Genomic DNA, 12,322 nt, shown 5'->3' on the forward strand with positions numbered 1-12,322 from the left:
TGATACACAGGAAAAGCCCATAATGATAATAATGAGATTATTCTCATTCACTCAAATCAATGAACATGTGCGCCAAAATCCTCATTGCTGCAATCACAGGTATTTTTGTAAAAGCCATCTAAACCATAAAATCACCCAGTATGGTAAAAAGATTATAAAAATAGACAAATATTTAGTAACAAATATTCTTTTTGTGATGCTGTAGTGATGCTTCTTCTCTTTCTTCCTGAAGGTAGCAAATGAGAAGAGGTTGTGACAGGGACCTTTAGGATTTCATTCAACATCTTAAACAGAGCTCATTTTCAACCTCAAAAGATCAATTCATTGAACGGTGCAAAAAGTATTTTGTCTAAATAGCACATTATCAGATTCCTTGTAATCCTTTGTTATTTCGTTTCAGCACAGCTGATCTCGCCAAAATCCTTCAACCACATAGATGGAACACTGATAAACCGATAGAACATGGAGCACTCAATTTTAACCACTCATAATTTTACTATCACTAGATTGCCCGCAAGGACAGACAAAAGGAACAACCTGAATGATGTTGAATTGGCATTATTTCTGAAACTGGCAGTGGAATAAACAAGTGCTTGAGGACATACTGAATTTCACTAGGAAACCTCCCATTTCAGCAACTTGAAAAAGCTTTGCTGTACGAATTTCAAATCCTTTTAAAGCACAGTGAAGAGAGGTCAGTATTTCATTTAGCTTCTGAGAATTGAGGCACCCTTTACCCTCCATATTAAAATAACTATAGAGAAAATGTACAGGGATTTGCTCACCAATAACTCTTGTTAATTCATATTGAAGGCTCACTTGCTGCCAGGTTCTTCTGACATATTCCACTTTGACTCCAACATCCTGCAAAGAAACCAGTCAGCATTTTCCTGCCAGATTATTTAACTTCAAAATTATTAAAACTTTGTGTTAAGCAGAGGTTACAGAGGATATGGCCCACTGGGCACGTTAAGACTCAATTTTATTTTAATTTTTTTTTTAAATCACAAATACTCGATGAGTGAATTATTTAAAAAAAAAACTATATGAACTACAAACCACAAGATTTTTTTCCCTGTCCAAATCTTAACTTTATTCCCCTCCCAGAGTATCTGAGTTGCGTCTCTGTGGTTTGGATTTGCATTTGTGATTTCCGAATGTCAGAGTTCAGCTCAAGGTCCATCAGCCCCAAGGCTTAGCTATGGGAGATAAAGTCATTAGTAAGATCATATGATGAGTCTTGTGACCTGGCATGGAAATGACCCCACATTCTGTTAAGAACCGTATTTTTTCAAATAGAAGTAACTTACAAAATTCTTTTTTTTTTTTAAACTGCAAAAAATTTGCTAATCTTACAAAATTTAATCTAGTTAATTATGTTTCTAGTCCAATTAATGATCTGCAAATCATTATTCACGAAGCTAAAACTAAAATTACATTTCCCTTTGTTACTAATCTTTTAAAATAACTATTTTTGGCCATCAACTGGATTTATGGAATCCAAGATGCATGTTATACCCACCAAGAACCCCTTGCAGACCATCTATCCTCCATTTCAGCTTCAAACATATGAAAAGCTTGCCCACAGATGTCCAAATATCATACTCCCCACCTAATCCCATTGGTGTAATTTTCCTCCTGTGAATGGAAAGATTCCCCCAAGTCGCTGGTGAAACTGTTAATATCTTGCAGGATTTAATAGTTAAAGACCATGCCAGTTGGTTCAAATGTGATTAACACATGGATACAAAAGTAACATCCCAAATTTACAGAAAATTAGTGGAGAAACTCAACAAGTCACAGTGTTCTTTATGGAGCAAAGATAAATATATTAACCAACATTTCGGGACAAGCCTTTCATCAAGGTATGAGCAAAATACAGGCAGGTGTCTGAATAAAATGGTGGGGAGGGGCGGGGAGGAGCACAGGCAAGAGATCAGAGGTGAGAAGGCAGGCATGAGAAAAAATGCTGAGAAGTGATGAGAAGGGAGTGGAGAGCTAAAGGAGAAAGGAATGGGAAAAGAGAGGGAGATAGGAGTGGCCTAACAGAAGCCAGAGATGTGGATGTTAATAACATCTTAAGTTGATGAGCACAGACAAAACTTATCAGGTATTGTGTATTTGGCTGAAATTTTGATTTTTCATCCAAAATTTCATATTCCAACTTGTATCACGAGGACTAAATTTGCTTATGGTTTGATCATTTTTTGTTGTGACATTTCTCACTCATGGTCATCCTGTAATAAAAGTCAGCCAGACAGCAGAGATATGGGCCCTTCGGGTTCCTTTATTGTCACATAACACACAAAATTTGCTTGTTTGCCAATATGCAAGCCTCATTTGCCACATTAATCTTTTATGCTTGTTATTTAAATGCTTACCTAGATAGCACTTAAATATTGTGAAATACTTGCCTTTCCACCTACTCAAGCAATGTATTCCAAATTCTAATCACCATCTATGAGAGGAAATTCTTTTCCTGATCCCCTCTGACCTCTTAGCATTTCCAAACCTATGCCCCCCCCAATTTCAAGAACAGAGGCAAGCAGGAAAACCTAACCCATCTCTCTCCTCTTATTTTTTTTTAAATAAAGAGAACTCATTTGGAGAGAAATATTTGCTTTCTCCAAACTATTTTACATCTTTTCCCAGGTATAGTTTACTTGGAGCTCTATACCACGGACACCAGGCCAATAAGCCCAACTTCTCCAATCTGTTGAAACTCAATACTTTTGCCTTATGTCACTCAAAATCTTTCCCATTCATGTACCCATGTAAATGTCTTTCAAGCAGTGCAAGTGTCCCCAGCTCTACCATTTCCTCTGGCAGCTCATTCCACATGCACATCACTCGTGGAAGATGGCTCTTGCATCTTTTTTTTAAATCTATGTCCCTTAAATTTCATAAATTTCTTTGAAGTTTCTTCCTACATTCCAGCTAGAAAAGTCCAAGCCTATCCAGCTTCTCTTTAGGATTCAAGCTGACCGGTCAGTCAGTGCCAGTAATAATCTTTTCTGTACTCTTTCAAGCTTCACAATATCTTTCCTTCGGGCTGGGATCCAGGTCTTTTAACATGACAGACCCGGAAATTAGGCAGATTTGGTATTAGATAGATGGGATGGTGAAATGCAAAGTTGTATACCTTTGGAAAAATATTACATATAATTTTTTAAAATGTATGGTAATTTTTGAAAATTTTGTTTTCATATTTGCAAATAATGGGTTTTATAACTTTATAAGTAACTTAAAATATGTTAATTGTGAGAATTGGGTACGAACTTTGTAACTCCCCGGCCTCATCATTTCATTTTATTTTACTTTATTATATGTTATTTGTGGGGTTGTTTTAAAAACATATATTTAAATTTTGAATCAAGTGTTATATATTACACAGTAGTGTTTTGTTTTACTATATATTTTCTATTTAAAAGATATAATTGTAGTTGTAAGTATTAGAATAAGTAGGTCACTTTATTAATTAGGTAATATCCAGTATTGCTAAAAATTAGTCTCTTCTTTTACTTTCTTTTGCTTTTTTTTTCATTTCTTCTTTGGGGTTTTTCTGTGTGGGAGGGAGTGAAAATGATTAAAAACAGCATGTATGGATTTTTATACAAAATTTTCTAGTTTTGTATGCAATTTTGTTACATGTGCTCAACTGACGTCAAATGTGCCAAATGGAACTATATATCTGTATGCCCAAGACTCCCATTCTGCCACACTATTCAGAACCCTACCATTCACTGTACAAGTATTGACCTGGTTTAACCTACCAAAGCTCAACATCATTTGTCAGTTAAAATCCTCTGCCATTCCTGGACCCATTTTCCCCAGTTCAATTCTGATGCAGTCCAACAGAATTTTCATTGTCCATTATGCCACTAATCTGAGGTCATCTCCAAACTTACTAACCCATGCTGACTACATTTTTAATCTATATTCATGACTTGGATGACAAACAGTGGAGCCAGCACCAATCCTTGAAGGGCACAACTTGTCACAGCCCCATTACCACCATCTCTTGCCATCAAGCCAATTTTGTATCAATTGTCCATCTCACCCTGGATTCTATGTGATCAAACCCTTGACATCAGCCTACTAATGGTCATATTATCAGCAAAACTTAAATTTTAAAACTGCAGTGGATGCACATTTATTTTTTTTTAATTATACAAGAGTTTACACACTTCAGAACATGTTAGAATACAGAGTACACACTGCTTTCCAGGTACATTCTACTTTCATTGCATCATTACATCTAGACAGTTACAAAGAATGTTCAATTTCTACATACCAATCAACAGGTCAAATTTAAAATGTGGACGTGATTTAGAGGGAGGGGTGGTGGGAAGGCAAAACCAAAAGATTTGTTGAAGGCTTGTTACAGAAACTGAATTTCCCCGCATGGGCAAAATATATCCCACAACTCAGCACCTGGAAGTGCATAATTATAGGAATACAAGACATTAAATACAAGCAACTAATTCACATTACATTTTAATATTTATAAAATCATATATACACAGAAACAATAGAAAGCAATTTGAGCTAAAATACAGTTTGTACAATTAAACGCAATGAATGTTTATCATCACTTTTTTACAAATCTATAAACTCAATAAAGTTTAGTAGGGCTAGTAACAGTCACCAAGAGATGCTCAAAAGGATTTTCTGCATTTACTTTTCTTCAAAATAAAACATGAATTAAAGGTTGTTATAAAGTACATCAGGCAAGAATCGTTAATCCCATCACCATTGAAACAGGATCAAGAATATAATGCAGTCACTGAAGGAATCTGGAAATCAGACTTCATTTTAAATACAAAATCAATACCAAATATGGTGCATGCCAGGAGATAACTTGGTTTTAAAGTTTCCCTTCCAAATAAATGGTTCATGTGGATATTTTCAACAGCTTTTACATTCAACAGTAGCATCATATTTTTTCCAGACATTGTCATGGAAAAATTCTCAAAGGGAGGCAATCTTTAATGAGCAAGTGCTGTTGGCCTTTCAAGGTCAACGACTTTACTAAGTCAAGGGCCACCATTAAAGTGAACTTATAAATGGAATTTTGATCGTAGAATTACAAATTAAACATTCCATGCTTGGTCAATACCCAAAAAGTTGATACAGTTTCAGTGTACAAGGAATCGTTATTTATCAGTGCAAGATTCCTTTGCTTTCCTCAGCATCAAATTGCCTCCATCAGTTAAATAAAAATACATAAAAATTTGCCTTGACTCACTTCGTGTCACACACTCAGCAAATTTTTGTTTCAAACCATACAACATATAATCCAAACTGACATTTCAGTGTACTATTCAGAGTGCTGCATCAAAGATGCCATCTTTCAGAGACCATATGCCTCTTCCAGTGGGTGCAATAAATTTTAAACGCATGAGGAATTTTAAAAAGTGTTTTTTTTAAAATCATCCTCATCAGGAGGCAGATGAAACTTTTTAATTCATCGCTATGTTGTTTCAAGGATCAGACCGAATGCAAAGCAGTGCCCCGTTTCGCATTCTTGCAACAGCTTAAAGGTACTTCTAGGAGATGGAGGAAATGATAATGATGTCAAATTAATGAGAAAATTTCCCCGATACATGTGAGAATAGTCTTTCCAAAAACTTGCACATGGGTACAAACGTAAAAGTCAAGGCAATGCCATATCAAGAGATCAGTCTCATTCTAAAACTAGGAAAAGAAATCTTACACAACACCACAATGCTTCCTTTGTACAGGATTTGGCCCTGAGCACCCTGCAAAAAGACACCAGCCTCAGCATCAATTACACTACAACGTTAGCAGAATGTGTAAATAGCTTTTTCGGTACTGCAGAGAAGAACTATAATACTGCCACATTTTCTTGATCTATGAATACAAGACATTTATTCTGGTACTCATTTTTGCCAATAGGTGTCAATTTAGGCTGGATTTTTGTTTCACACTTTCAACTGTAATACCTAGCTCATTTTACAATTCTGTATTTAAAAAAGGGATAATAGTGCAGCAGGCTAACAGTTTAATTTTCCCAAGTACTGTACAAACATTGACCTGAATAAGTGACCGTCAGCAATACCCGGAACTCTACATAATTCACTCAAGCTTCCAAGGGCGACACTATTGGAAGTTGCAATCCCCCCCTCCCAACCAACTTTTTCTCTGATCTCCATTCCAAAACACTACTGCTGTACTCCATTATAGCATTTTAACTTGTTTGCATGTACACAGGTTCATCACTTTGGGGTGGCACGGTTACCATAGCGTTTAGCACAGTGCAAGTGACCCAGGTTCAAATCTGGTGCTGTCTGTAAGGAATTTGAATGTTTCCCATGTCTGTGTGGATTTGCTCTAGTTGTCTCAGTTTCCTCCCACCCTTCAAAAAAAAAGTACAGGAATTAGAGGTTAATTGGTGCGGGGGTGGGGGGGGGAAGATGGTTCTGTTCAGTGATAGAGCCTTCAGCATTACTTATTGATCTCAAATTTTATAAATAGGAGCATAAAATCCTGACTAATGTATTCTATTAAAGTTCTGCCAATGAGACGTTAGATGGGAAGTTGTATGCAAATTATCTCAGCTTCCCCCACCCCAATCAAAGAGAAGCAATTAAGTCCTGTTTATCTAAAAATGATAAATTCCTTAATACAAAGAACACCAGATTACTAAATTGCTCAGCAAAATTTAATTTTCACAAACTGTGAAAAGTGCACCCTATGCTGGAATAATTCATGCAAAGAAAAGTTGACAGTGGAATTATTAGAATTCAAGCCAGATCTGTACAATTTAATTTCAACACTTGAATTTAAATCACCATTGCGTGTGCTTTTAAGCATCAAAAACTTGAAATTTCAATCTCTTCTCACCTGGTGGTGAAACAAACCAACATCATAGTTCCAATTTCCAGGTGTCAGTCATCATATTTCTCTATGTTCTCTTGAACACCAATAACAATTGTCAAATGATATTTCAATTATGGTTTCATAAATCTTGGGATACAAAGTATTTCTTCGTTAACACACTGACAGCTGATTGAGAAACTTATTGCTGAAAAAAATCTGAACAATTTGACATTTCTACTATAATTCAAATGAAATCATGAACTGCAGTTAAAAAATCCATCAACTAAACTGGTAATTTCATGTTTAAAAAGTTGGTTTAACAAGACAATTCAATTGGAAACACTGACCTGAAATCAGGCTCATGGGACATGACAGAAAATGCAACGATGAAGGTGCAGTACAAGATACAGTCTGAAAATCCAGACTGCTCAGGGATTGGGTTGGCCCAGATCTACCGGATTCTCGGGTAGTACTTTTAAAATTTAAGGAGGAATACAGAGATGAAAGGGTAAATTTTAATAGTTTATTAATTAGCAAAATACAGCATGCTTCAATTATTATAATGAGCAGTTTTAAAGAAAAATAAAGTCAACCAGCGTGATGACTTGTTGATGCAGTGCATCTCTGGTGCACACACAGACATGCACACAAAAGCCCGCTAAATATAAAAAAAGTGAGAGTTTGAGAAGTCCAGATTTTTGGGTGGTCCAGATTTCTGATATCTGGATTTTTGGACTACTAATGTGTTATGAAAAAGGTTGTCGGTTGATAACAAATTAAATTCGAAACAAAACCAATTGAATGTCTTATCACTAAAATTAAGATCCACCCTCTTAAAAATAAAAACTGTACTGAAAATATTCTGCAAAACAGTCTGTACATACAATTGTACAATTAATGAAATTGTCAGATTACCATCAAAGTCAAATGAAAAAGCTGCTCTGTAACAAAAAGATATTCTATGTAGAATAGTAACCAATTATCAATTCAAAAACTTAAACACAAGATGCATGGAATTTAAGACCTAAACTTCCTTCTCTTGACAGTTTGAAAACAAGTCGTGACCAACCAGTACAGTGATACGACTACCAAATGAAACTTCAGTGGAAATATTTTCTTCCATCAAATCGGCCTTCAGATTAGCCTATATTTCAAAATTAGTTGAATTAACAAATAATGTAACTGAAAAACTGGAATAAGATAAAGCAGAGCAGGAAAAGTCATGCTGATCCAAAACAGGATTTTAAAATATTCCTCCCCACCACATTATTCAATGAGAATTGCATCTAAAAAGAAAAATACAAAATTATACAAATGCACACCTGGCTCTGCAAAAACCCAATCTGGCCAGGCACTTGGTTGTTTAAGATCAAAGGCTGTGCAACATAATTTTGCATCATCTCACCGACTGCCCCAGAGGTTTAGTTGCACGAGACGATAGCCACAAAAAAAAACGATCAAAAAAATTGGAAGCATGGAATCACCCAACATTGTAGTCCACAAAGGGCTGGCCAAAACTTCGAGGGATGACCTATTATCACACACCAAAACAAAGAAATCAAGTACGCATTTGCCCAATCCTAATTTTGTATTGTATTAAATACCAATCAAGTTTACAAGTTCTATTTTTGATCAGCCTCAAATTTTGAGGGTTAAGCCAAAAATTCTCCTTTTTACAGAAAATCTCATTTTTTGAAAGAAGAGGTCTTGGAAGGTTGGGAGAGGGAGGGGTGTCATTTGAGGGATATCAGAAATAAACAATGTGAAAGTTGAAAACAAGTTCTAATAGAAAATGTCAATACCTAGGGAAGTAACAAAGAAAATATTTGTCAGCTGAAAAAAAATTGCTCCAATCAGTGAAACACAAAAATCTCCAGACACTGTAGTAAAAATACAGAAATGCTGGAGGCGCTCAGCAGGTCTCGCAGCATCCAGAGGAGGTAAACATATAGAGCCAACATTTCAGGCCTGAGCCCATACAGGCGGGCATATTTTGCAATTTCAAGTTTGTTCACAAAAATCAAAACCAACTTCCTGCTTGATTGTTAATAGAATGATGAAAGTGGTTTAAAAAATATTTCTTGATAGATTAGCCAGGGTAGTTAGGTGATCACTATGTGGCTTAACACATTTACCTTAATTGTATATTTTTTTAAATGTTCTTTGAACTTTTACAAAATTTCCCTAAATAAATTTCAGGCTCAGGTTGTAAAATCTGGTTGTTCCACATGTAAAATAGCCTTTTAAATTTATCATGTCTGTTTTACCTGTGGCATTTAATGCAAAATACAACAACCATTCCAGCAAACTCAAAGTTGCATCTAATTTTTTGCTACAATTTCCACTGCTGAAAATGTTTCTTACTACAAGAGTTGAATGAAAAATTCATAGCATTTAAGTGCAGTGTTCCAAGATATGTGACTAAAATGTTCATAATGACCAGAATTGAGAAGATCTGAAAAACTAGTAGAAATAAATCCAATGGGTCGACAATCTAACCAGCTGTACATAATAGTGCCAGATTTAACAAAAAAAAACCAAAGCAAAGTGCTTAAAACTACAGGTAGATCAAAACATAGGAAGCATTTAATTTTCACTTGAATCCTCCGTTTTGCTTTAAGAATGTGGCAGATAATATTGAAATCAACCAGAAACAATATCCCATTCTGCTGCTTAGAAGGCAGCATGTATGCTACTTCCTGCCTCAAAGGTTAGTTAACCAGTGAATTGGATTGCCTGGATCCATAATGGTACTTGAGAGCATCTGGTCATCATTGGTTAAAATCAGTCATATTATACCAAATAGTATAGTTATTTAGTTTTACAAAAAAAACTTTACATCTCTTCCAAGCTATTTTCACAAAACAAAGTTAAAACTTTTAAAACGGAGCACAGTTTATTTCTACCAGTTCTTCATCTTTGCTTTGTCAAGAATCTAGTTGAAAACAAAAACTTCAAGCGAAAAGATAGTATAATTCTGACCACTTTTCAGGCATAAAGCAATTAGCTTTGAACAGCAGATATTTCTATCTACTCAAGGTTAAATAATAATTCATAACTCATGAATGCTCAACACAAGATACACCTCTAAAGGGACTTTATGAAAATAATAGTCGTCAAATACAGAGGCACATTCACAATGAAGCAGAAATCCATGCCGTAACAAATAGTTGTTTCGAAAGGGTTATAAAACCAATTAAATTAACTGTTAAGTCCATTACGTAACAGCCTCAAAAGTTCTAGCAAAGTAGTGTAGCTGTAGTTTTTATCTATTATAATTGCAATCCACAGCTTTCTCCCAAAAAAAAACATGTCCTCCACTCTGCCAAAAGAGACCACATCCCTGATTTGGTAGTAGTACATAGCCAAATAAGAGATTGGAGTAGCATTGGATAGACAGTTAATCTAAAACTTCTGTCCATATTGATTTCTATGCAAAACACCCTTTGTACAAATCAAGATTGTTCCTTGCCCACCTTTCCCATGCAAAACAAATCAGAAAAGAGGGTCTAGTGCAATAAATGTCTTGAAGTTTTACTATGCTTTTGAAAACTTTAAAAGAACTGGGAAAAAAAGCATCTATGATGCTATTAAACTTTCATGTAATATCACTTCATTCTCTATACCCACGGCCAAACCTCTATCCAGTTTGAATTCAAAGTGCTCGCGGCACAGGAAAACCAAGTAGCAATGCAAAATCCAATGATCTTCACTGTAACATTACATCTTTCAAATTCTCTTGCAGAATAGTGTCTTTCACAGCATGAAACACAAACCGAATGTTTTCTGTGTCAATGGCTGTTGTGAAATGGTGAAACAGTGGCTTACTACGATCTCGTCGCTTGTTATTGAAACACTGCACCAAGTATTTTTGTACATCTTCCAGTTTATGAGGGTCCCACACAAAGTCTGGGAAATATTTCTTAATACTGACCGTTTTCACCTTTCCTACAAGCAAGTCCATTTTGTTGAGGAACAAAATAACAGAGACAGAAGAAAATAATTTGTTGTTCACAATTGTCTCAAAAATGTTCATTGATTCTACTAGACGATTTGTACGCCTGTCTTCCATAAGGACCTGGTCATATTCACTGGAGGAGACCATGAACAGAATGGAAGTAATGCCATCAAAGCACTGAAACCATTTCTGACGTTGAGAGCGTTGACCACCTACATCCACCATTTTGAAAGGAATGCCTTTTATGACAAAATCGTGCTCCACAATTCCTTTTGTGGCCTTTCTTGCAAGAAGAACATCATGTCTGCTGGGAAGGTATCTCTGAAACAAAGAAATCAATTAGATAACATCACGGAACAGGCTACAAAGATAACCATAACTTTTCTTTCATATGTCTCTCCCTTCTAACACTATTACAAAAAGACAGGCTCAGCAATACAGTAGTTCAAAAATGTTAATGTCACAATTCCATGGCCAAAGCAATTTCAAACTCCAGCATTGGCAGGATACCAACTAGACACAAAACTGAGTTGTTTGCATTTAAGAGGAGGGGTAAGAAAGGGAACTAATTTCCAGATGTGTTTACTTTAAGATGCACGTACACAGATTTTTCCATAATAGATTCCATGCTACAATGTTGGTGGGGTATTTTAAAGATAAATAATGGTGTAAATAGTTGTGGTATTCATTTCAAATTAAATTTGTGCAGAAATTAAATATAAAAAATACTCGAACAAAAGGCTTATTCCTTTCAAATTAAATTTGTGCAGAAATTAAATTTAAAAAAATACTCGAACTAAAGGCTTATTCCTTAAATATTAAATTAAGATATACATAAAAAGTGGCAAATTTAATCTTAAATGCAACAATATTTCATATTATTAGTACAGACAAACTTGATGTGAAGTTTAGAAATCTCAAACTGGTGTTTTTCAAAGCATAATTTGAAAGCAACGTCATCTTGAAAGAGAGCAAATGTTGAAGTTTTAAATATGCAGAACACAGATTACCGTTAAGATCATAGCCATGACATTTAAACAAAATGCATTTTTATCTTCCATAAAGGAGGGAACATCTCCTTCACCCCTCTTCAGCTTCTACAGTCTTGACTTCAGAATGGTGAGAATAGGTTTGTTCGCCTTCACTGTTGGTGTAATATTAAATTAATCCAAACTGTTTCCAAGCCCTGCTGTTTATTGCTCTCAGCTGGCTTCTACGACATTAGAAACTACACAGTGAATATGTTGTACAAGATGGGCAAATACAATATTTAACACTACTAATGCGAATAGTGCATTGCAAGTTGGAAATAAATGATCTAATCCAGCCTTTGATAAATTATTAAACATTTCAAAAACCCATCAATATCCAATAATTATTTACAAATTTCTCCGGGATATGGCAGTCAGAAAGTGTGAGAATTCATAGTTGCAAAAAAGGAAAACTTGGGACTATATCTGAAGGTCTTAGATGTGATACAATCATTAGTACAGGACTTCTGCTTATTTCAACATCAGCAAG

General features: G+C 35.3%; 2 protein-coding genes across 3 annotated transcripts in view; both read right to left on the minus strand.

Moving 5' to 3' along the window:
• The window catches only part of dhrs7b (dehydrogenase/reductase (SDR family) member 7B), a 69,780-nt gene extending 68,667 nt beyond the window's left edge, over positions 1–1,113 (minus strand). The window contains exons 1-2 of the mRNA XM_069906010.1: positions 1,060–1,113; positions 786–864 (exon numbers count right to left, since the gene is read on the minus strand). The gene's annotated coding sequence lies outside the window, so the exon portion shown is untranslated. The remainder of the gene's footprint in view (positions 1–785; positions 865–1,059) is intronic.
• A 3,010-nt stretch (positions 1,114–4,123) lies between these two features.
• Positions 4,124–12,322, minus strand: part of gna12a (guanine nucleotide binding protein (G protein) alpha 12a) — a 59,322-nt gene continuing 51,123 nt past the window's right edge. For both annotated transcript variants that reach the window (XM_069906792.1, XM_069906793.1), the window contains exon 4: positions 4,124–11,122. In XM_069906792.1, coding sequence (XP_069762893.1) covers positions 10,553–11,122 — 570 coding nt within the window. In that variant the 3' untranslated portion in view covers positions 4,124–10,552. The remainder of the gene's footprint in view (positions 11,123–12,322) is intronic.

Source organism: Narcine bancroftii, chromosome 12, assembly GCF_036971445.1.
Source record: "Narcine bancroftii isolate sNarBan1 chromosome 12, sNarBan1.hap1, whole genome shotgun sequence".
NCBI classification, from domain to species: domain Eukaryota; kingdom Metazoa; phylum Chordata; class Chondrichthyes; order Torpediniformes; family Narcinidae; genus Narcine; species Narcine bancroftii.